General features: G+C 51.5%; 1 protein-coding gene across 2 annotated transcripts; it reads left to right on the top strand.

Moving 5' to 3' along the window:
* The first annotated feature begins 1772 nt into the window (after window positions 1–1772).
* CX3CL1 (C-X3-C motif chemokine ligand 1) lies at window positions 1773–13751 on the top strand. 2 transcript variants are annotated; one of them, XM_081514236.1, is made up of 3 exons: window positions 1773–1916; window positions 8149–8269; window positions 10570–13751. In XM_081514236.1, the coding sequence occupies exons 1-3, from the start codon at window positions 1847–1849 to the stop codon at window positions 11738–11740; spliced, it is 1362 nt and encodes a 453-aa protein (XP_081370362.1). In that variant the 5' UTR covers window positions 1773–1846; the 3' UTR covers window positions 11741–13751. The 2 variants fall into 2 exon arrangements, with proteins under 2 accessions (XP_081370362.1, XP_081370363.1); XM_081514237.1 differs by having other exon boundaries at window positions 8149–8273.
* Window positions 13752–23906: the final 10155 nt, after the last annotated feature.

Below are 23906 nucleotides of genomic sequence, written 5' to 3'. Positions count from 1 at the left end.
AATGTCCTCCTACTACTTGTCCCCTTCCCCGGCCCCTCCTTATTCTCCCTCTCTTCTTCCTCCCCTTCCTCCCGCCTGCTCCCCCTCTTTCTCATCATGGGCAGAACAGAAAGAGCCTGGGACCTCAGTTTGTATCACTTCTTGTTTCTCTTTGGGCCTCAATTTCCCCAGCTATACAATGAGGGATGTGAAGGTTACTACTTCATGTCTGCGTGGGCTGGTACAGATTCTCTGAGCCTGAGTGGACATTGATCAGTGCTAGGGATGCCCCTCCCTGTCAAGGAGGCTCCAGCCTTCTAGCTCCACACCCCAGACAGCTTTACGGTAAGAGAGAGGTGCCCTGGAAGCTATGACCCCTCTGCCCAGCCCCACCTAGACCAACTGGCTCCATAGCCTGCAGCCGTAGCTCACAGACAGACTGGCTTTGCTGCGGCTGGCAGCCCAGAGTCGCCTCGATGGGAGTGGGTTCACGGTTAACTCCTGCCCCAGACTGACTGGGCTCCTGCTAGAGTCTCCTGGAGTCTTGGGGATTATTGCCACTGCCCGTGGGGAAGGCAGCCTCAAAAGCCGCTGTGCAGCGCCCATCCACACCAGCAAGCTCTGAGACCAGTTTTGGGGAGCTGATGGCCAGTCATGCCCGCACGTCTTGTCACAGCCTCTGACAGAGAGAGAGCCTGGGAAATCGGAGCTGGGAAGCCCCCTCCTCAGTGATCAACCCAACTCCCTCCTTGAAGAGATGGGAGAATGGAAGCTTCACGAGGGGCTGGGATCTTTCAGGGCATGCTGCCTAGTTAAGGACCACCCAAGAGGCTCGGAGTTACCCGAGTTACCCCCCTGGGCTCACAGCAGGCGAGTTGGTGATGGGAAGGAGGAGATGAGGAAAGTGAAAAAGAGGGAAGGAGAGGTAGTGGACTGAATTGGAAGGACCAATCGTACTTAGAGGTTTATCAGTTCAGTTCAGTTCAGTTCAGTTCAGTTCAGTGGAGGGGGGGAGGCCGGGGCTCTTTGCCGTGTCCTGAACCGCCCACCCCCTGGGCCTGCCTGCTCTTCTCTGTGGCGGAGGAGGTGGGTTCTCCTCTCTGATGCTCTCTGTGGAAGACTTGGCCCCCTCTCAGGGCTTCCGTTTCCCCATGTGCCCCTGCGAAGTGGGGCTGGCTCTTTCTTTCCGCAGGCTTTTGCTGTCCTGAGCCCCTACTGTTTGCCAGGTTCCATGCTGGCCTCAGGGAACACCTTGATGAACAAGGTCCCCCAGGTGCTGGGGCATTGAGAGGTAAGGGTTAGGGGTCCTTCCTGGCATCAGAGAGCTCCCTCCCAGACCAGGGGAGACTTTGTCAGACCCCAGATGGCGGGACCCCTGAGTCCTTCTGGCTTGGCTGCCTGCCACCGGCACTCTCCAGCCCTCTGTCCTTTTGTTTTCTGCCCACTTAGGAGCTAGGGCCCCAGCTCAGACCCTAGGACGTGTGCCAGCTCCCAGGAGGAAGGCGGCCTCAGCAGATGGGAAGAGAGGAAGCCCTTTGAACCCTAACAGGCCTGGTCCAGCCTCCCAGGCAGGTCCCCATATGTGGAGCCAGCCCGGTTCCCCCACCACAAGCCGCTCACCCAGAGCCAGGGAGCCGCTAGCTCGGTTCCTTGGCAACATCCTGAGGAATCCAGTTGCTGCACACGCTCCCTTCCTCTCCCCTCCCACTGCCTGCCTGCTGCCTGCGGGGGCTGGAGGCGGAGGCGGAGGCAGAGGAGCCCCATTATAAATCGCAGTAGAGCTCAGGCGGCCAGGGGACGGCGCTGAGCTTCGACAAGGGCCCCTGCCGCTTGTCTGGCTGCCCCTGGACCCCCGCCCGCCCCAGCCATGGGTCTTCCACCTCTCTCGTGGCTGCTCTGCTTGGCTCTCCTCTGCCATTTGGTTGTGCTGCTAGCCGGTGAGTGGGGTGGACTCAGGCATGAGCCGGGTAAAGGGAGCCCCTAGTCCCACTTCTGCCCCTCAACCTGACGTCAGGGCCCCCAGAGCCTTCCCTGGACAGGGAGATGATCCCTGGCAGCCCCTTCTTGACGTATATGCTGGGTGGGGGAGGTAGGAGCTGCGGAGGGGTGGGGGGGGGATGCGACTGGACACCTCTCTGGTCGTGTGGTCTGCCTTCCGGCTGGAAAGATTTACTCTCACCAGAGACTGCCCCTGCCTGGCCCAGTGAGCAAGGTGACGACCACTTGGCAGTGCAGGGAGGTGGTGTGGGCAGCAGACGATGCCAGGTGTGGGGGTGCCGGGAGAGTGGGGGTGGTGGGAAGCCTAAGGAGGCTCTCGGTGGGCACTCGGATAGAGCCCTGGCAGACCGTGGGCTCATCTCCCTATCCGGGTTTAATATGTAATCCTTGGTCCTGATTCCTGTAGTCTCGGCTTGGCCCCAGGCCAGGCCACAGTTGGGACTTTCTCCTGCCGGATTTCAAGGCCTCCCCAGGAGAAGGGGCTCAGGACCAGTGGAGGTCAAGGTCATTGCAGCTCATGAATTGAGCTCATCACTGTGCTTCTGGTCTAGCCCGCAATCCCCCTGCCCAAGTCCGTCCCCTCCCTGCCTCCCCCACTCAGGGTACTGTCTTTCTCCTCCAAAGCACAGTTTAGAAAATGTTTTCACCTCCAGTCACTTGCTTTCTGAAGCCTGGGACCTGGGAGGGCATGATGTATCGATCCCACCCAACATGATTAAGATGGAAGCCCAAAGAGGTTGAGAAACTGACCTGAAGATTCACAGCCAGCAAGTAGGACAGGAGAGGGTAAGAGTGGGTGCAGGAGGAAGTGTGGATGCATGCGCCCGCTTCTGTGGATCTCACTGCCTTCAAGAGCTGTTTGAGTCAGCCCTATCCTCTGGGAATACCCAGGCCATCTGGCAGGTTGAGGCTCAGAGAGAGCGGGAGGCTGCCTTAGGGCACACAGCCAGTCTGGGAAAATGAATATCAATCTCTGGCTTCCAGGACACCTCCATGGAGCACACTGTCCCCCGAGTCCCTCTGTTTGGGGAAGAGCCACCGGTGGGGCAGAGAGCAGGCTAGTGGAGATGGTGCAGGCCAAGCGCTTCTGGCCTTCCTGCTTCCTGGGCTTGAACGCCTGAGCCCTGAGGTGTTTGGGGACAGTGAGGACTGGAAGATGAGGAGTCAGGTGGAGGTTGCTTGGCCATAGCTGTGACCCTGAGTACGGTATTGCCTTCTTTGGTCCCAGCTGCTGCACCTTTAAATATAGCTATTGCCTATATGTGCGTGGTGAGGCTGAGGACAGTTGGCAAGTGGGAGAAGGAGGAGGATTGCTTCTACTAAGCTGGGTGGCAGAGGGGGGTCTTCTCTGCTAGGATGGAGGAGGGATCCTGGGTGGGGGGAACTCTGGAAGCTCTATCCAGGAGCCGGAGGCTTCAAAATCGTCAGGTGCCCACCCTAATCTTGGCCACTGGTTTTGCTGGGAGATATTCCCATTATTCCAACCTTTCTGAAGTTCTGTCTCTCCTGCTTTACAACTGGGCATTTGGCCAGGTTCATCTTGGAAGTTCTTAGCCATGGTGACATATGTGGCTTAGAGAGACCCCCTGGGAGCTCCTGCAGGACTTAGGGATTGGACCACAAGCAGGAGAGGCCAGGAGGGAGGGGGAGCTGGGGACTTTGTGGCTACCGCCCTGGCTGGTGCAGGGTGGCTGCGTCAGTTCCCAAATGTGGGTTTGCGGGGCTGTGTCAGGCAGGAGGCTCCTCTGCTTTATGTAACAAACCTGCAGATACAAGTCAGAACAGAGAATTTTCCTCCCTGAGCACTGACGCATTCACTCCCACTCAAGCTCTGACAAGAAAGAGGAAAAATAAATCTGAATTAAGCTGCTGTCGTCTGCCCCCCTGATTAGCAGTAGGGGTGGGTGGGAAAGGCAGAGGAGGATAAATTGAGAGTGTCATATCCAGGCTCAGGTCGAATCTAAATTAAAAATTCCTCTATTTCCCATTGGTTGGGATTTTACATGTACAAAGTGGCTTCCTTGTGCACTTTGTTGATTCATTTGGTAGATAAGCACCTACTATCTGCCAGGTACAATTCTAGGTGCTGGGGCTGCATCAGTGAATAAAACTGCCAGTGATCCCAGCCCTTGGGGTTGCTGAATATCAACTGGAAAAGACAGATAATACTCAAAATGAATTAGTAAAGGATTTGGTCTGTTAGAAGGAAAAAAAAAATGCTGTGATTTAAAAAAAACAGGGATTGAAGGGTGGTGTGGAAGGTGTTGAGATTTTATGTAGGGAGTCAGGGGAGAGGGTGGCATTGAGGGAGGCAGGGGAGAGAATCATATGGGTATCTCTAGGGCAGTGGTCCTCGGTGCTGGAGTTGGCCCCCAAGGAGACATCTGGCAATTTCTGGCTGCATTTTTGGTTGTTACGTTTGGTTGGGAGGTACTTAGGCATCTAGTGCATCGAGGCCAGGGGTGATATCAAACATCCTACGGTACACGGAACAGCCTCCACAACAAAGAATCACGTGGTCCAAAATGTCAGTGGTGTTTGCTGTTGAGAAAACTCTTCTCTAAGGGTCCAGATATTTTAAAAGCTGTATTCTCATAACCATCCCATGAAGCAGTTATTATGTCCATTTTACAGGGAAGGGAAGGGAGACTCAGAGAACCTGAGTGACTCGTCTGAGACACACAGCTGAGCAATGGCTCAAGCTCTCTCTCTATCACCCAAAAATCCAGAGACTCAGAACATTCCCATCTTTTCCTGCCTATAACCCTCCGAACAGTCCTTGAGCTCCAGCCTAACGTACACTTCCTCCAAGAAACCCCCTCTGATCACTTGTAGTTGGAAGTGGTCTCTCCCTCATGTAAACCGCAGCTTCTCTGAGGTCTATTCTGGAACATGGTGTTTTTTCTTGGCGTTTAAGGCAGCCTAGAATAGAGGATTGTCTTAGGGGCTGGGAGGAAAACCAGATCTGCCACTAAGCAGCTGTGTGGCCTTGGGTGAGTCATTAAACCTCTTTGATTCTCAGCTTCCACATCTTTAAAATGAGGATAAAAGTAATCTTTTTGCAGGAATTAATGAGAGCAGATGTGTGTGGGCTGAGCGTAGGGTCCAATACAGCATAGGTGGTCTACTAAGAAAAGTTCTGATACTTTGTGGTTCTGTCTTAGCCGTCCATCAGGTTGAGAGACTTCTGAGGCTGAGATGGGCCTTCTTCATCCCTCTACTCCTCACAGGGCTTGGCCAGAGGCAGGTCAGCATTTGTTGGTTGACCGAGTGAACATGGCTATCTGATAACATTTATTGGGATTGAGGTACTCTCTCCAAGCTCAGCATCAGCACCTCTGGGAGAAGGAGTTCAGAGTTAAGGACAAGAGGGCTTGGGTCTTTGTAGATACTCAAAAGTAACTCAAACAGATGTTGGCTGAATCAGGGAGTGGACGGATGGATGAAGGATGTGTAAGTGGGCTGGAGAGAGATGGAGGGATGGGTAGATGAAGGGGGTGGAGGATACCTAGGGGACACACAGGTGGTAGGTAGGTGAGTGGGGCACGGGTAGATTGATGAACTGGAGTGAGTAGGGATGGGTGGGGAGTAGATAGGTGGGTGGCAGGGAATGGGTAGCAGATTGACAAGAGGGGGCAGATAAATGGATGGATGGATAGATGGGTAGGGAGGTGGGTGGAGGGATAAGCAGACTGAGACATTATTTCATTCAATGAATATTTATATCCACCTTATGCTTGATGATGAGAAACACTGACACCAAGACATACAAGGTCCCTGTCCTCCTACATTCACACAACAGTTAATAGATGACTGGCTGGTCGAGACATTATCCCCAGTTACAGAAAAGAAAACTTCAGTTCCTAGAAGGAAAGGCCGCTCCGTTAGTTACACCACCTTCCTAGGCAAAAGCAAGAACAGAACCTGGCCAAGGCCATCAGGCACCGTGGCAGAGGGTGGGGACTGTGAGACAGGCTGCCTTTGCGGTTCATTAAGCCCTAGAGGTGGGCATAGTGGATGCAGAGTCAGAAAAGGGCACTTAGCTTCCCTAGTTTGTCCCTCCTGACCACTGGGCAGCCTCCCCCTGGCACCAGGTCATCAAGGGCACCATTTTTCTGGGGATTCCCCCGGAAGTCACCTGCCACTCCAGCCTAGAGGACTGACTCTTGACTCTGCTCAGCAGGAACCGGGGAGGCTACTGCTGAGTCATTCTGAGGTCCCTCCGCGGGGAAAGTAGGGTGACAAGGCAGCAGGGCAACTTTCACATCCTGGTTCCTCAGAGAGAAAGGGCAGCTGGTGACTCAGGGACCAGCTGCAGGGAGCCCCCCTGCCCACCTCGGGGGCTACTAGTGATGCCCTTTGATGGCCTGGCCCCGACCTTGCAAGCCCTGACTCCCCCAGCTCCCCACAAGGCAGGGTGGGCTGAGGCAGGGGGCGTGATGAGAGAAGGGGCGGCAGATTTTAGAAGGTGTGCGTGCACGCCTGTATTTGGGAAGGCAGAGCATATTTGGTTTGTGTGTCCACGTGCATTAAGTATTTGTGCAAGAGCAATGTGTGTTTTGGTGGAACCCGGGGATCACTGGGGACCTCCCAAGCTCTGCAGAAATAAAGTAAGTTTGTACTCTTGGCTCCACTGCCCTGGAAGTCCTAACCTCTAGATTTTTCAAAACCCTCTGAGGTCTTGCTTCAGCTGCAAATGACCTTGACGCCGATCGGAAACTCCAGCTCTTCATTTTTTGGCCGGCCCCTCTCGAACTTATACCAAGCAGAGTAAATTTTGCTGGAGATTTTAGGGGAAGGTAGAGATGCAGTGCAAACCACTTTGAATGTTTATATAAAATATCTGGGTTCTCAACTGTCTGTTGAGTCACCATCATTCTGTCCTGGGGTTTCTGTCTGGCTCCACGTGAGACCCAGCCATCTTAAGGCCCCGCCTATCCCATTCTGCCCCAACCCCATGCACAATCCCATCTCTATCCCTCCTCCCTACTCCTGCTCCCCCAGCTTGTCTTGGGAATCCAAATGGCCCTTTTGGTTCCTCTCAGGAGCTGCTTCCCAACTTATCCTGGCTCTTTTTATATACAATTTATTTATTTCTGTATTCACTTTTTGACTGTGCTGGGTCTTTGTTGCTGCACTCTGCTTTCTCTAGTTGAGGCAATCAGGGGCTACTCTCTGGTTGCGGTGCTTAGGCTTCTCATTTCGGTGGCTTCTCTTGTTGGTGAGCACAGGCCCTAGGGCACTCAGACTCAGTAGTTGCGGCTCCCTGGCTGTAGAGCATAGGCTCAATAGTTTTACTGCATGGATTTAGTTGCTCCACAGTATCTGGGATCTTCCCGGATCAGGGATTGAACCCGTGACTCCTGCATTGGCAGGTGGATTCTTTACCACTGAGCCACAAGGGAAATCCTCATCCTGGCTCTTAATGGCAGAACAAAGGATTGTCTACTCAGCATACTGCTTAGAAGGTGGTTGTCGTTATATATTTAAACTTTTTGTTATCTGCTACGTCAGCCTGGTGGCATGTGTGCCTTTAAGAGTTTTTTTTTGGCTGGGCATATATATGTGTCATTACAGTAGTTGCCATGATGTATACAGGGAATACACATGGGATGTGAATGGACAGAGATCTAGGGGTGTCCCAGAGGCTGTGGAAATGGATCAGGCTGAGATGGAGGGATGGGATCCCGATGCGAGGGGGTGAGAGTTGAGCAAGTGACTTACTAGAGTAAGAGCATGGTGGGGGAAATGGCAGCGTCCTGGATCCAGAAGGGCTGGGAACCAGGCCTGGCAGGAGAGCCTGTTCCGTCACTTGCTGGCTGTGTAACTTCAGGTAGATCCTTGTCAGTTTCATACTCCCCTCCCCTGGTGAACCCACTCCAGCAACTGAATTTTAAAATTAAACAAGATGTGCCAGGCAATAAGAGCTTTATAAGAATTCCTTGTCCTCCCTCCTTACAACAACCCTGTGAGGTAGATTCTATTGCTGTCCCTATTTTACAGGTGGGGAAACTGAGGCCTAGAGAGGTTTGGCCGGGGACAGGGGGCTGAGGTCAAGGGTGTGGGGCATTGGTTCTGGCTAGGAGGGTGTGGCTGGGACAAGCTGGCATGGGTCTGGGAAGCCAGATGTCCACGGACAGTCTGGCTGACTGGGGGCCTCTGTGGGGTCAGGACAGCAACACGGTGTGAACAAGTGTAACTTCTCCTGCAACAAAATGAGCCAGAAGATTTCCGTGTCTCGTCTAGTCGGCTACCAACGAAATCGGGAGTCCTGCAATGATGGAGCTGTCATGTAGGTACTGCCCTCTTGGCCTCTGCATTCCTTTCAGGCCCCTGGTCTCTGCTGACCCATGTCCACATCCTGTCACCCCAAACTGGGCTCCTGGCCAAGGGCTTTCAGCAAGTGCTCCTCTTGCTCCTGACCTGCTGGCCTCCTCGCTGACCTTAATATCTGTGCCCTGGGCAAACATGAGCTGTGGCTTTCCTGAATGGCCTGGAGAAGCCACCCGGGGTGGTAATTCCTACTGGGCCAAAGGGTGTTTTATGCAGCTCTGGAACCTGCTGGGTTTCATGGGAGAGGAAAAGCATGATGTTCTGAAAGTGCAGGCTCTAGATGCCAGCAGATCTGGTGTGAATTCTGCCTTCACCGCTTACAATCTAGGTGGCCCTAATGATCTTATCTACCCTCTGGGCTCTGGTTTCCTTATCTGTTAAAATGGGTAGTTTGGAGGAGAATGAAAGGAGATAGTGAAACTAAAGCGCCTGGCAGTGTGCCTAGAAGCTGCAGACAATAGGAGAGGCCAAGGTTATTATCTCCGTTGAACAGATAAGGAAACAGAATCCCTCCCAGACTTGAGACTTCCTGGAGGGGTCAAGCCAAGCCGGCTTCCCCTCTGGGTGTTGGGACTCCTGGCCATCTTGGCTGCTTGATCTTTTGGGGTCCCTCTTGGGTACTGCCCAGTCACCCAGCCCTGAGGCCTTTCCCCAGGACTGACCTTTGGGTCCTAAAGCAGTCTCCGCCAGACCCTGACTCCTGGCAACAGGAAACAGCCTGTCTGAAGCAGGGGCCCAGCTAAAGAAAATTGTACTTCCTCCCACTGATTACTAAGAGGGCAACTGTGCTACAGCCTGACCTCTCTGCTCACCTGTCAAACCTCACTTCCCCCATGCTACCCTATATGTTTGCTTCTCTTTTGTAGGCGAAGGGGAAGTGGGATGCTCCAGAGAGGGGATGATGGTGCTGGGACAGCACTGTGCCTGTGGGGCCTTCAGGGTCATGCTCGCTTTCTGGACCTCTCTGGCTTCCTAGCATATTGGAGACAGGCACATTTATATTACCCCTCTAAGCCTCAGTTTTCTAATCTGTAAAATGGGGATGTATGTAGTAGCCATCTTGCAGAAAATGTATGAAGTTTAACCAGGCAAAATTTCTAGCACAGGCCAGGGTGTGGAGCAGGGGTCCCAGCCAGCTCTGAGCTGTGGTCTTGGTACTAAACCAGCCACACGCAGGCTTCAAAGGAAGCTCAAGATTTGGATGGAACTCAGGGTCCTGGAGAAAGGAATGGCTACCCACTCCAGTATTCTTTGAGCTTCCCTGGTGGCTCAGATGGTAAAGCATCTGCCTGCAATCCAGGAGACCTGGGTTCAATCCCTGGGTTGGAAAGATCCCCTGGAGAAGGGAATGGCAACCCACTCCAGTATTCTTGCCTGGAGAATTCCATGGACAGAGGAGCCTGGCAGGCTACAGTGCATGGGGTCACAAAGAGTCAGAAACGACTGAGCAACTAACACTTTCAATCACATTTCACTTTCAGGGTCCCAGCAGGGCCACCATATAGAGGGTTGTAGCACCCTAGGGGCCCTTGCAGCCTGAGGATACACTCTAGGAGAGAAGAGAGGTCCAGAGGGCAGCCTTCAACTGAGGGAGAGAAGGAAGAGGAGGTTATGACATTGAGTCTTTTCCACCACCAAGCTTGCCAGTCATACACCTGGTGGCAGAGAACACCCGGGACATCTCCCAGTCAGAAAACTTGCATCGAAGAGCCCCCATCTTCATGTTCATGACATTATTACTTACATTTTTATTATCTTGCTGGTCAGGAAGATCCCCTGGAGTAGGAAATGGCAACCCGCTCCAATATTCTTGCCTGGAAAATTCCATGGACAGAGGAGCCTTGTGCGTATCAGTCCATGGGGTCGCACAGAGTTGGACACGATTGAGTGGCTAAGTTCGCATGCATGCGCTCTGAACCAGTTGCTTTACATCTTTTTCATTGTTTACGATAACACAGAAGCGGGTGACCAACTTGTCCTGGTTTGCTGGAATTTTCACAAAAAGACCCCTTCAGTCCCAGTTTTTCTGGGATGGTTGGTCACCCTGCGGAAAACAGAACTCTCTTTCCAGTTCTCAAGTGAGAACACAGAAGTTCTGTAAGCTGAGCTGCCCCAGTTAAGAAGCTCACAGCTCACAGCTAGTAAGTGGCAGGGACTTGATTTCCAGCCAGGTCGGCTCACCTGCAGAGCTTTTGTGTGATGCTCCTACTCTGCATGGCATCTAAGGATCACTGGCTCCCTTGTCTTCCTTCCTTGCAGCCTGAAGACTGTGAAGGGTAAATCAATCTGTGCTAACCCAAAGGAGAAATGGGTCCAGGAAGTCATGAAGCAACTAGACCACAAGGCTGCTGTGACTCAAAAGAGCGGCACATTCGAGAGGCAAATCGGTGAGGGTGAGCCCAGGACCACCCTGGGCACCGGGGAGATGTACTGGTCTGCTGCCTCAGAGGCGAACTTCACAGGCGAAAGCAGTAGCCTGGGGGCAGAGAGTGCCTTGGGGACTTCGCCAGGAGTGGCTGGTTCCATGGGGACCAGGTCTTCCTCCGCGTCAAAAGCTCCAGATGGAGGGACTCAGAAAACTGAGATTTTCAACAAGGCTGCCATCACCACCGCCACATCTTGGCAGAGTTCTGCTGTCGGCCAACCTGGGGCAGGCCTCTGGACTGAGGGGAAAGCCTCTGCGGCCCCCTCCACCCAGGCCCCCTCCACCCAGACCCTCCCCACCTGGACTCTCCCCACCTGGGTCCCCTCCACCCAGGCCCTCCCCACCCCAGTCCCCTCCACCCAGGCCCCCTCCACCCAGGCCTCCTCCACCCAGGCCCCCTCCACCCAGACCCTCCCCACCCAGACTCTCCCCACCTGGGTCCCCTCCACCCAGGCCCTCCCCTCCCTGGTCCCCTCCACCCAGGTCCCGACTCTTTCCCACACTGTCTTAGAGGACAGCACTGGGCCTGGAAGCCTAACTGTGGGTATCAAGGTACAGGACTCATCAAAGAACTCTCTAGGGTCCAAAGAAACGAGTCCCTCTTCAGCTCACAGGGATGCCTTCCTGGGGTCGGCCACCATGTCCAGTGTCGTCGAGGTCACTGTATTCTCTGAAGGGACCCCCAGCATGGATGTACTGGCCTCGGGCAGCTGGGCCCCCAAGGCTGAGGAGCTCCCCATGGCCAAGGAGCCCGGTCTCGCCACTGCAGGCCCCCAGAGTCTGGGCATCCTCATGACGTCCATCCCTGACTCCCAGGTGGCCACGCGAAGGCAGGCTGTAGGGCTGTTGGCCTTCCTCGGTCTCCTCTTCTGCCTGGGGGTGGCCATGTTTGCCTACCAGAGACTGCAGAGCTGCCCCCGCAAGACGGTGGGGGATGTGATGGAAGGGATCTGCTATGTCCCCCGGAGCTGTGGCAGTAACTCTTACGTCCTGGTGCCAGTGTGAGCTCTCCTCCTGCCTGCGTCCAGTCATTCAACTCAGCGGCCCGGGGTCCCCCATCCTCACACTCACCCTCACCCAAGGGCCTGGCCCAAGCTGGGATGATTGGAGCAAGGAGGCAGGGTCATCTGGGTGGGTCTGCTCCCAGCTCCTGGAGGCCACCCTTGACCATTCGTGACCTACTGTGGACAGAGCAGGTGGCCTCCCCAGCTCACTCCAACGTCCCAAGACAAAAAAATACTCCTCTGCTGTTGGCTGGTTAGACGGTCCCTTAGATACTGTGCCAGCCCCAGTCAACAATGATTTACTGAACGCCCAGCCCTTTTGACCCGATCCCCCTGTGTTACCACAGTCATCCCCTCCCGCAAACGAGCCTCAGGTCAGGCCTCTCCTGCCCACTCCCTCAGACCTCGTCGCATCTCTTGGTCCCGCTGCGGTTGCCAGCCACCCCGGCCACCTGCGGTGCTAGTTTTCCCCGTCCCCTGTACAGACCCCACGCCCCAGGCGGGGACCTGTCTTTTCTTGCATGAGGTTAGTGCGGTGTTTCCTGGGACTGCTCCCAGTGAAGATTCTGCCCTTAGGCAGACATTTTGGGAATGAGAGATGAAGTAATCTGCTGGCCTTGATTCCACCCTCACCACCCCCCACCCCCTACCCCCGACCCCCAACCTCCGCATCTGTGAAGGAACATTGACTATGAGTGGAAAGGCTGGGAGTTTAGTCCCAGGCCCTCACCAGTCCATCAAGACATTCATCCCTCTGGTGTCTCATCTGTGAAAGGGAAGAGGGATGGTAGATATGTGGCAATAACCTCTACCCCTGTCAGGCATCACTAGTTGATCCAGAGACCCTTTTCTGCAGACCCTGGGTGCAGCTTCTCAACCTTCAGCAGTAGAGATGCTCTCGACCATCAGTGAGACAGGCACGTCCATGGATGCTGTGACCAGGAGGTCCTGCCCCCACTCCCCGACCCCCTCGGCGACTTGTGACAGCCTACCAGGTCACAAATGACAGGCTGTAGGAGGAGGGGAGGCCTGCAGGCTCCGAGAAAGGAGCCAGGGAGCAGCTGCAGGCAGTAGCCACACCCCTTCCTCCTTCACTCCTTCATGAGGCACCCAGGTCCAGCATTTTCTCTTTCTTTCCTTCGGCCTGGGTTCCTCTTCCACCTCTCACTCCTTGAAAACACTGTCCTCTGCACTCTGAGCTCTTCCTGCCTCCTCTTCGCCCCCACTGTAGGCAGGGCCAGGGATTTCCATGATGTTTTCCATGAGATCAGAATCCACCGTGGAAACCTGAGGTTCCCGTGTTTATTTCTGAAAGGGACTCTGTCCTGTGGGGAGGGACAGGCAGGGCAGGGGAAGTTGTGGACATGATGTCAGAGGTTCCCTTTTAGACACTGAAGACTCAGGCAGGCCTGGGTGGGGCTGAAGGCTCTCCGGACTGGCCAGCACCCCACCAGCAGAGCCGGACCTGTAAGTCTCACCCCTCAGGGTCTCTGGTGGCAGCTCCCCAACTCCCTCTGACTGTCTCTGAAGGTGTTCGTTGCACCCCACCAGAGGAGCCTCCCACGGGCTGGGCTGCTCCGTGGACAGGTGGCATGCTCCTTTGCAGACAGATACTGAGAGAGTGCTCTGGTCCACAGAGAAAGGAAAGCCAGGTTTCCCTGTCTGCCTGGCCCTCCTCCACGCCCGTGAGGGCCTGGCTCAGGTTGCGGGCACTCTGACCACTCAGAGAGGAGGACAGCAGATCTGAATGCACTTTTTGGGTTCTTCTTGATGGGGAGCCTTCAAGGGATGGGGCCCCTGTGATGGGGCTCCCCCCTGTGACAAAGAGGCTGGGGACAACAGGTCCCCCTTCTACAGACTTTGTGAGGTCCTCTGGAGAAAGACAGGGGCAAAGACAATTTGGGGAGGGCTTTAGAAGGAGTTGGTTGATCCTTTTGCTTTTCCAACCCTATTGCCAATGTCTGTGCCATTTTGTATTTTACTAATAAAATTGAAAATTCTTGTGGATCAAATACAGTTGTTTTTCCTGGGTCAGACTCAGCAACCCGGGCCTCTGGGAAGATGGAACAAAGGAGGAGCCAAGACTCTCTGGGGAAGTGGGACTTCTCCGGTGGACCAGTGGATATGACTCTGTGTTTCCACTGCAGAGGACACCGGTTCCATCTGTGGCCCCGGGGTCCCACATGCCGCAGGGCGGTGTGGCCAAAACAAACCAACAAAAGACTCTCTGGGGAAGCACTAGAGACCCCTGGGGCAGAGGGGCAGCAGGAGAAGGGGCCCTGGGAGCAGGGGTGAGGACGGCTGAGCCTTTAGCCTAGCTCTGCTCTGCCCAGGTATGTGACATTGGGCATGCATAAAATCAGGTGAGACTTCACTCTATACCTGAAACTAACACAATATTGTTAATAACTATACTCCACTATAAGAAATTTTAAAAGATTTAAAAAAACCAGATGAGAGATTTCCAGCAGCTTCCATCCCTGGCAGGAATTAGATTCCCTTATGAAGTCCCCCACCCTTCCCCCTCCCACTGCCCAGCCTACTAAACCACCATCTTGAGGGCCTTGGTATCACCATTAGGGATCTAGTGACCCACGGGAGTAAACTGGGTCACAATTTCCTCTTTACAGCCTCAACTCACTGCTGGTCCAGATAAAGATAGAAGAGGGATTACTTCTCAAGGGACTTGGGTACTCAGAGATGTGACTCAAGTATGAACCTCCAGTGCCCAAGGTGCCACCATGAGCTGCTCTGTACAGCTGTGTAGACTGGAAACTGTGAAATGTGCCAAAGGCCAAGTCCAGCTTATTATACAGTATTGCATCAATCCTGAATATTCATTGGAAGGACTGATGCTGAAGTTGAAGCTCCAATACTTTGGTCACCTGATGTGAAGAACTGACTCATTTGAAAAGACCCTGATGCTGGGAAAGATTGAAGGCAGGAGGAGAAGGACAACAAGATGGTTGGATGGCATCACTGACTCAGTGGATATGAGTTTGCGCAAACTCCAGGAGATAGTGAAGGACAGGGAAGCCTGGCATGCTGCAGTCCATGGGGTCTCAAAGATTTGTACATGACTGAGCGAATGAACAAATAATTGCATGGATTCTTAGATACACATTTCTTTCTTCACGTTGTAATACCTTTGGAATCGAGATGTGTCTTACAGCCAATGACTTGTCACAGTTTAATTGACAAGTCTTTTGTTCTCTACTAGTAGTTTATTAAATATCAGAATGTTTTGCATTAGAGGCATTTTAGGTTTGATGTCTACATGGTTTTTTTTTTTTTAATTAGAGGCAACATTTAAGAAACAGGAAATTACGCACACCAGCCCACTTTTCTAGGTTCTCTTAAGTGATTCGGAAGGTCTAAGCCCCACTGTGTGGTGTCACCCCCAAGATGACGGTGCGTAGGGCCTGAGCCCGTGGCTGCCCCTTGAGATGGAGCAGGCCAAGGTGGCAATCCTGAGTACCCTACCACCCCTTCCACTTCTTGGTGCTCCGGATTCCAGTGGCCATGTCAATTGCCATTTATCATCACCCTTCTCTTGTTTTTCTCATAGAGAGGATATTTTTCTCTGAGACCAAGTCTTCATCAAAAGTGGGACCAGGTAAGACAGCATATGATGGGCACTTAATTTTTCTTACATGCAGCTTCCCTCATTTCACCACCTGCCGAGCCCCATAGACATTTGGATTTGAAGTTCCTGCAAGAATCTGAGATTGCTATTTCGCCACTCAGCTTGTGGGATCTTACTTCCCAGATCCGGGATAGGACCCATGTCCCCTGCAGTGGGAGCCCAGAGTCCTAACTATTGGACCACCAGGGAAGTCCTTGCAAATTCTAGTACTGACTGCCCTTAGCAGCACACAGTAGCTTTCCTGTTCCACCCCAAGTTCAGTCCCCCCTGCTTTTGCCCATCCCCACCCCCAGGAAGAAGCTGCAGGCAAAGTCATATCCCCTCAACACCTGAATGCCACCCTTTCAGCAACTTGCAACACCAGCAGTGGCTTTGAAATGAAAATATTTGTCCCTGATTTTTCATCACATTCTCAAATAAAATTAAGCTCTTCATGTTCCAGAAGAGAATGGAGAGCAAAAGAAATTTTTATTCTCCTTCAGTCCAGATCAACTCCCTAGGGATTTGGGGTTTGATTTTTCTCTTTCAGTTGTGGAGCTCAACTTTAGCTGGAGTGATTCCCCACAATTAGTGCAGAGTTTGATGGAGACTTGAAAGTGGAAGTGAAAATCACTCAGTCGTGTCTGACTCTTTGCGATCCCATAGACTATATAGTCCATGGGATTCTCGAGGCCAGAATACTGGAGTTGGTAGCCGTTCCCTTCTCCAGAGGATCTTCCCAACCCAGGGATCTAACCCAGGTCTCCTGTGTTGCAGGCAGATTCTTTACCATCTGAGCCACCTGAGGCCTCTGAAAACTTTGATACAGTGATCAGGGTTCTGAGATATAATATACTATTACTAATAATATAATATTATTATTTATATTGTTATCACTGTTGTTGTTCAGTCAATAAGTCGTGTCCAACTCTGCGACCCCATGGACTGCAGCATGCCAGGCTCCTTTGTCCTCCACTATCTCCTGGAGTTTACTCAAATTCATGTCCACTGAGTCTGTGATGCTATCTAACCATTTCATATTCTGTCACCCTCTTCTCCTCCTGCCCTCAATCTTTCCCAGCATCAGGGTCTTTTCCAATGAGTTGGCTCTTCACATCAGGTAGCCAAAGTACTAGAGCTTCAGCATCAGTCCTTCCAATGAATATTATTATGTCATAATATTATTATAATATTATAATAATAGTAATATTATTATTGTTATTAAAATAGCCATTGTTTATTTAATGTTTACCACATGCCAGGCAGTATACTAAATTCTTTATGTGCAAGGGCTTCCAATTGCAAATGATGAGAGTAAGGTTTTCAAAGTCCATGGGACTTGCCTAAGGTCAAACAGACTGTAAGCAGCAGAACTGGAACCTGAAGTCTTTCTCCAGGACTTGAATCTTAACCACCGTTTCTGAAATTGTGAGCCACAGATTGTCAAAAGTAAAGACTCCCGAGACCCAGTTCAGTCCTACTGAATTCAGGGGTGGGAGAGCTGAAAGTCTGCACTTTCAAGCCGTTGTCTCTTTCCTTCCTCCTTCCTCTCTTCTCTTTCCCTTCCCGCCTTGCCCTGCCTTCCAAACTAGGGGATTTGGCACCTAGCCAGAGTTTTAGAGCCCTCCACGCCAGGCCAGCCTACCTCCACCCCACCTAGGCTTGCAGGGTCCTTTGGGCAACAGCTACCTGCAGCCGTCTCACCCTCTGCCCTTTGCTGTTATTCCCCTTTGCCTCTACTGTGTCCTCTGTACATTCCCCAAAAGGGTGAGGCCAGGCAGAAAAACACAAATGAATGGATGGGAATTTCCAGTGTGAGGCTGAATAGTAAGCGCCTGGGAGCCATGAAGTGTGTTTGTGTGTGTGTGTGTGTGTACACATGCCCTGCTGCTCCTGTGTACTGGGATTAAAGAAGAGATCTAGTGCCAGGCTGCCTTTCCCCAGATGACCACAAACTTCAGCTGCCAGACCCACACAGGATCTCATCAACCTCACCAAATTGGCTGGAGGTTCTGGTACCTCTGAACCTAGGAGGCTTCCAGAGCAGGGCACCTGTGGGAAGAGATGCCTCTCTATTACCTTCAAGGGATCTTTTGTCTCCATGGGACAGAATAGAATTATTTCTAATGAGCATCTTGCTATTTAGCAATACAGAAGTGGAATGTAACATGGTGATCTTTGGCTGTGTGACTTTAGGAAAATTGCTTAATCTTTCTAGGCTTTTGGTTCTACTTTGGTAAAGTAGAATTCACGATCAAAGAGTTTGAAACGTCCTTTTTCTACTCAGTTTTGTTATTGGTTACCCAAATAGACTATGAAATTATAGGAGATATATATATATATATATATATATATATATACATATATATATATATATATATATATGAGTCTTCTTGGTTTTCAGTAAAGGAAGATAAAGACATGATATAGTGTCAGCAAGCAGATAAAAATAATTTGTGACTTGCATAATTTTTTCCCTAAGCTAATGGATGCTGTTCAAGTTGGTGGAACTTGTTTCCTTCTAAATTGCTTTTGAACTTGGCAAGGTCAAAATGCTGGCATCCTAACTAATTAGAACCAGACTAGCAAGATGTCTGAATCTGAGACTTGGACAGAAAGGAAAGTTAGTTTCAACATCAATATCTCTGAGCATTTCTGGCTTGCTGCCCCTAAGCATGCAAGAGGGCCACTCTTCTAGCTCCCTTGGGGTTGGTGAGCAAACAATCAGTTCTGAGTTGGCAGTGGGAGTAAAGTTTGTCAAACCAGATTCAAACATTTAATTATTGGTGAGAAACCCTTGAGAACTTTTAGTTCCTGGAGCCCAGAACTTGGCGATATTCCAGAGGATGACTGACTGGACCATTACCCTGGGGCCTAGAGTGAGGGTGACTCAGAACCTCCAGCCACAGAAAGAGCCCCAGCAGCTCCATGTGGAAGAAACGAAGCTTTGCGGTTTTAAACCACTGAGAGTTTGAGGCTATTGTCCTTGTAGCGTAACCTAGCCTATCTTGATTGATGCCGCAGTCAGGAAGAAGAAATATATTACTTGGACTAAGCAGGAATGACTTGTCAGTTACCTGCATGATACTGTTGCAAACTTGAACCATTCCCTTAACTGGGGTAAACAGGCTTTCCAAGATCAAACTTACCCCTCTATCCTTGCTCTGTTTGAAGACAAGATGAAGGCCACCCTTGTCCTGCCAGCTATTAATGGATTTAATCTGGAATTCTTTCTGAGTGGAGGTGGAAAGAAGAAGGGTTTTGTAGTTCCTCTGAAATACACTGATGTTGAGGAGTTCTAATGACTCAGATATGCTGGTGATCCCTGCAACAGACAAGGAAGTAAATGTGGAGAAGAATATTAAAATGATTGAGCACCAGCTGTTTGCCAGATGATCTAGATCAACCAGTCTCATAACTCCAAAACCCAGAAGTCCAACCAGGGTAACCTTGGCCTCTTGGCACAGAAATCTGACACAGTTCTAGGGACTGACAAGTTCGTTTCGGTGTTTTTGTTTTCCTGGAGCATTTCAACCGTCCTGCTGGCTCCAGTTCATTTCCCTTGATGTTGATTCCCCCATCCTCATTATAACCCTCACGTGATCTGGCTAATTTCTGTAAGATCCATGAAAGCAGGCATTTGTGTGTCTTGGTCTGTGCTCCAGTGACCACCACCCCCCACGGAGAGAAAGAGGGGCGGAGCCAGGGCCCACAGCCATCTGTGTCCACTGGCACTCTCCGACCTGCTGCCTGTGCCATGCCCCTTTCTGGTTTATGCAGGACCCGCCCATCCATGGGGTGGGGAGGTGCATTTCAAGGCCTTTCCTAGTGAAAATATTTAATTGTCTCCAAGTGACGTCAGAGACTGAAAGTGGCCTTCTGTGAAGATGTGATCACCCCTCTGAACCTCCTCCACCACATCCTCATCAATAAATTGCTCCTCAGGCCCAAAAAGGACCCCTAGGAAGCCTGGACTGGGTCAAGGCTCTGATAGTCACCCAGACCCACAGAGGAGTAAGCAGGGGAATCTAGCAGCCCTGGGATCTCAGGCCTCTCATTGTGGGGGCTTCTGCCTGCCTGGACGTTTGCCTGGGTCTTCCCTTCTCCTCCCCACCCCTGATTCTCACTGTACCTGTGCAGCCTGTTTCTTGTTTTTATAAATCATCATGACTACCATTAACCTGACAGAGTTGGAGTTCCATCGCATGAACACTGAGATGCCCAGTAGGCAGCCCCAGGTCCTCTTTCCAGGTCATCAGGATTAGAAGCAGTAAGGCTCCCGGGTGGGGTGGGGAACATGGGAAAGAGGAGGAGTTTATTTATTGCTGGAGACAACGATGACTAAGACACTGGCCTTCTCATTGGGAGGTTCATCGTCCCTGTCACACACGACTGTGAGTCTTTGACTGAATTTTCTCATGTAATCCCTGTCCCAGCTCTAAGACAAGGTCCATAGAAGTCCCATTTTCTAGATGGTAGTGCTGAGGCCCACACCAATTAAGGGCACTTACCTTGACCAACCTGGCAGACAGTCTAACTTCACAGACTTCACTCTTCTTTTCGTCAATTGTAGCGTAGTCATTGTACAGAACAGCATACAATGGTAAAAGCAAAGAAATACATTGGTACCTGTCCACACACAAGACTCTCAAGTTCAACATTGCAAAATATGAAAGTATAGATACCATATGACAGTATTAATATGCAGCATAAAAGCATGCATAAACAGTGATATATATGATTTAGGGACACACACATATTAGTAAAATAGGAAGAAATGCATGGGACTAGTGGGTGCCCCATCCAGGGTCCTCTAGTCCACAGAGGAATGGATTAGGAGAGGTGCATGGGGCTTCCCTGAGCAGAAATATTGACTCTTACCTGGTGATGGGCACATGGAAATGGTTAACTGTGCTGGTGTCCCACCCAGAGCCCCACTCACTTTGGCTACTTTCACTTCTAACTCTCACTTTAGAGCCTCTCTGGGCCCAGGAAGAAGCTCCCTGGAGGAGTCACACCTTCTCTCAGCTTCCGTCCCTTCCCTGCCCTCATTCCCATGCTCTTCCCCATCTACCCTGGAAGCACACCCCTAATCGCAGGGAAAGCACACCCTTGAGCCCAACCTCAGACATTGAAGAGAACCAGTCACCCCACTCCCCAGCCTGAACCCCATGGGGAAGGCAGGGATGAGGAGGGGCTGGCTGGAGGAGGAGAGGTTGGATACGCTGAGAGAGGCTTCAAGGAGTGGATGGGGACTGGGTGGGACAGACGCCCTGCTCCCTAAGGACACCTATGCCTTCAGTGTGATACCAATAAAAATGCCAAATTATTTTTGGAGTTAGTGTGGATAGTCTCAGTTTAAAAAAATTGAGACTGGAGTGTTGAAGGAATGGAGACAAGGCAGGAAGGAGGGGGGATGCTGAGGCAAGTGGGGTTGAGGGGAAAGCCCCATGTGTGATAGGACAAGCCACAACCCCTCTGGCCCGGCCTGGAGTGCTACAGAGTTCTGGCTTCTCTCTAGAAAGGGAACAGGGCCCCCTCCTCTGGAGCCCATACTTTCCAGGTCTGGGTCCTGCTAAGATGTGGCCACAGCTGCTATGAACCCTCCACCCTCAATGGGGGAGCCATAATTCACATAGGTCTGTGCCACATGTCATACGGCCCAGTGCTGCTGGCCTTGTCCCTGCTGGCTTGTCTGCGGTGGCTGAGACTAGTCAGGAATGTGGGCAAACCCCTAGCCTTTCAAAGAGGCCAGGTTCACCAGGCTCCTTAGACAGGGTGCCATGTTCTCTTTCCAGGATGCTAGGCTCTGAGAGCTGACCCTGGTGCTGAACAAACCTTGGGAGCACGAGCGTCAGCTGGGATAAGAAGGACCCTGCCAGGCAAGCTGCCAGGCTTAGAGCAGGCTGCTGCAGACTTCTGACATCTGAATGAAAGGTCTGTCATTGCTCCTGAGGGCTAAGTGCCTTGGACTGGCAGCTCAGGCTAGAATGATCCCAGTGCCTTCAGGAGACCAAACACCTGCCTGTGAAAATACTTGGAAACTGGGATAAGTGCTCCCTTGAGAGAGAGAGAGTTGGACTCTAGCAGTGAATAAAAGGAATTGATTTACAGGGCTGGAGCGGGAGCCCAGATGAAATGCTAAAGTCCAGGCATGAGCGAGATTCCCCTCGCTCATCACAGGGAAGAGCAAGACACCATGAGAAGAGCTTCCATACTCTGCTCCCAGAACGATACCAGCCATTATTCATCCTCTCATTGGATTCTACCAGGATGTATGGCAGGCCCTCCATGTGCCAGGGGATATGCTTCACTGAAAGGCGTTTGTCCCTGGGAACTTACATTCCAGTGCGGATGGGAGTAAGGAGATATGAGTGGGAGATGGGCAAACAGCAGCAGGCAGAATAAGTAAGCCAATGGTATATAGTGCGTTGGAGGGTAGTAAGTATTAAATATACAGCAAAAAGCAAAAGAAAAAATTGAGCAGAGGAAGAGGTAGGGTGGGTTGCAATTTTAAAGAGGGTAGACTTCACAGAAAAGTGACATTTAAATAAAATTTGAAGGAGGTGAAGGAATGAGTCACACAAGTATCCAGGGAAAGAAAATGCCAGAATTAGCAGGGTCAGGAGGCAGGCAGAGCACACGGGACCTTCCGGCTGCTGTGGGATCCTTGGTTTTTCCTCTGAGTCAGATGGAAAGCCACTGAGATGTTCTGATCAGAGGACACTCTCATTCCCTTTGACAACCGTGCTGACAGTAGATTGTAGGAGGGGAGGAGAGAGGTGGGGAGATGATGGAGAAGGCAGTGTAGGAATCCAGGAGAGAGATGCTGGGCTCTGGATGGATTCTGAAGGCAGAGCTGGGCGATCACCAGACAGATGGGAAGTAGAGGGTGAGAGAAAGAGGCGTAGAGGATGGCACCCAAGTTTCTGGCCCGAGTAACAGGATGGAGGGGTTGGCAAAGAACAGGAGAGGAGCGGGTATGGGGGTGAATGGGAATGGGGAATGCAGCTTCGGACTTAGTGGTTTGAGACGTCTGTTTGACACGTTGAGTAGGCAGCTGATATACAAGTCTAGAGTTGGCGGGAGGAATTTGGGAGTCAGTGGCATATAGATGATATTTAAAGTCAGGAACACATACTATTTGCCAGATATAGTGCTAAGGCAGCTGAAGCAAACCCAAACCTTCTAATCAGTTACTATTATTATTTTTCATTTTAAAGATGTGAAACCTAGGCTCAGAGAGGAGTGACTTCTTGAAAGTCCCCCAACTTGCTGATGGCAGAGCTGAATTCAAACCTGGGTTATCTGACTGCCAGCCCTTCGGCTCCACAGTAACCCTCTTGCTTAATCTTTTATGGCATGCCATATATAAGAAATGTTGAAGAATCTGCCTGCAATGCAGAAGACTGGGTTTGATCCATAGGTCAGGAAGATCCCCTGGGGGAGGAAATGGCAACCCACTAGTATTCTTGCCTGGAGAATTCTGTGAACAGAGGAGCCTGGCAGGCTACAGTCCACGGGGTCACCAAGAGTTGGACACGACTAGTGACTAATACATATATAGCTAAGAAACAGATAGAATTTGGTTTAGGGATAAGAGGTGGGTAAATACAGAAAAGGAGAGGACGGGAGCTGCAAACCCAGGCACAAAGTAGAAATTGAACCCTGGGGAAACTCTAGATGAGACTGACCAGGGAGGGAGGGACCAGACTGGTGGCAGGGCTTAAAGACTGGCCCAAAGAATTTCCAGTGGAGGTGGAAGGAAGCAGGGAGCCAGTGATGGTTCTTGAGTGTGGGCAGTACAAAGTCAGAGCAGCCCTTGAGAAAGACCCACCAGACACAGGCAGGCAGGTGGGTGGTGTCTGCAGGACCAGAGAGGAGGAAATATACTGGGAGTGTTGATATATATACTGTCTGGGTGTGAAGGATGTGAGTTGAGCCAGTAGGAATGAGGAGGAAGTGAGAAAGCTGAAAGCTGCCTGAAGACATCACCGAGCTGAGTCTGTGCCTGATGCAGTGTGGGGGCTGGAGGCGAGGAATGAGTCAAGGGCAAAGTTTCAGACCAGTGAGACATGTGGGGAGGTAGGGAATGAGGCTAACTTACACAGGAAAAAAGGGAAGTCGGTTAAGAGGGAACTTGGTTCTGCCTTTCTGGTTCCTGAGGCTGCGAGAACCATGAGGGGACAATTTTCTGCCTCTCTGAAGCCCCCAGTCCAGTGTGGGTGACAGACTTACACAGAAGCAGCTAGACGGCAAGACAGAGAGCTAAGGCATCTGATGGTGCAGACAAGAGAAAGCCAGAGGAGGCAGCAGGGTCCTGGGGTGTGTGTTTGATCTGTCATGCTACGGAGAGAGACTTAAGAAGCATCCATGCTAGGATCAAAGGTCTGAGTGGAGATTTCTTGGAAGGAGAAAGGGTTGCTTGAGGTGAAAACACATCCTAGGACAGAGTCCCAGGCGCGAGGTAGCTTGTACAACGAGCTAGCTCTGTGCCCTTGGGCCAGTTTCTCAACCACTGTGGTTGGCCCCCAGTTTCCTC

Source organism: Giraffa tippelskirchi, chromosome 7, assembly GCF_054371585.1.
Source record: "Giraffa tippelskirchi isolate mGirTip1 chromosome 7, T2T-mGirTip1v1.2.pri, whole genome shotgun sequence".
NCBI lineage: Eukaryota > Metazoa > Chordata > Mammalia > Artiodactyla > Giraffidae > Giraffa > Giraffa tippelskirchi.
This window is presented reverse-complemented; position numbering and strand designations above follow the sequence as displayed.

Bases quoted from the DNA above. Each gene is read 5' to 3' on its own strand.
- CX3CL1 (XM_081514236.1), top strand. From the start codon at position 1,847: ATGGGTCTTCCACCTCTCTCGTGGCTGCTCTGCTTGGCTCTCCTCTGC. The intron at 1,917-8,148 runs GTGAGTGGGGTG...CTGTGGGGTCAG, and splicing joins TTTGGTTGTGCTGCTAGCCG to GACAGCAACACGGTGTGAAC. The intron at 8,270-10,569 runs GTAGGTACTGCC...CCTTCCTTGCAG, and splicing joins TGCAATGATGGAGCTGTCAT to CCTGAAGACTGTGAAGGGTA.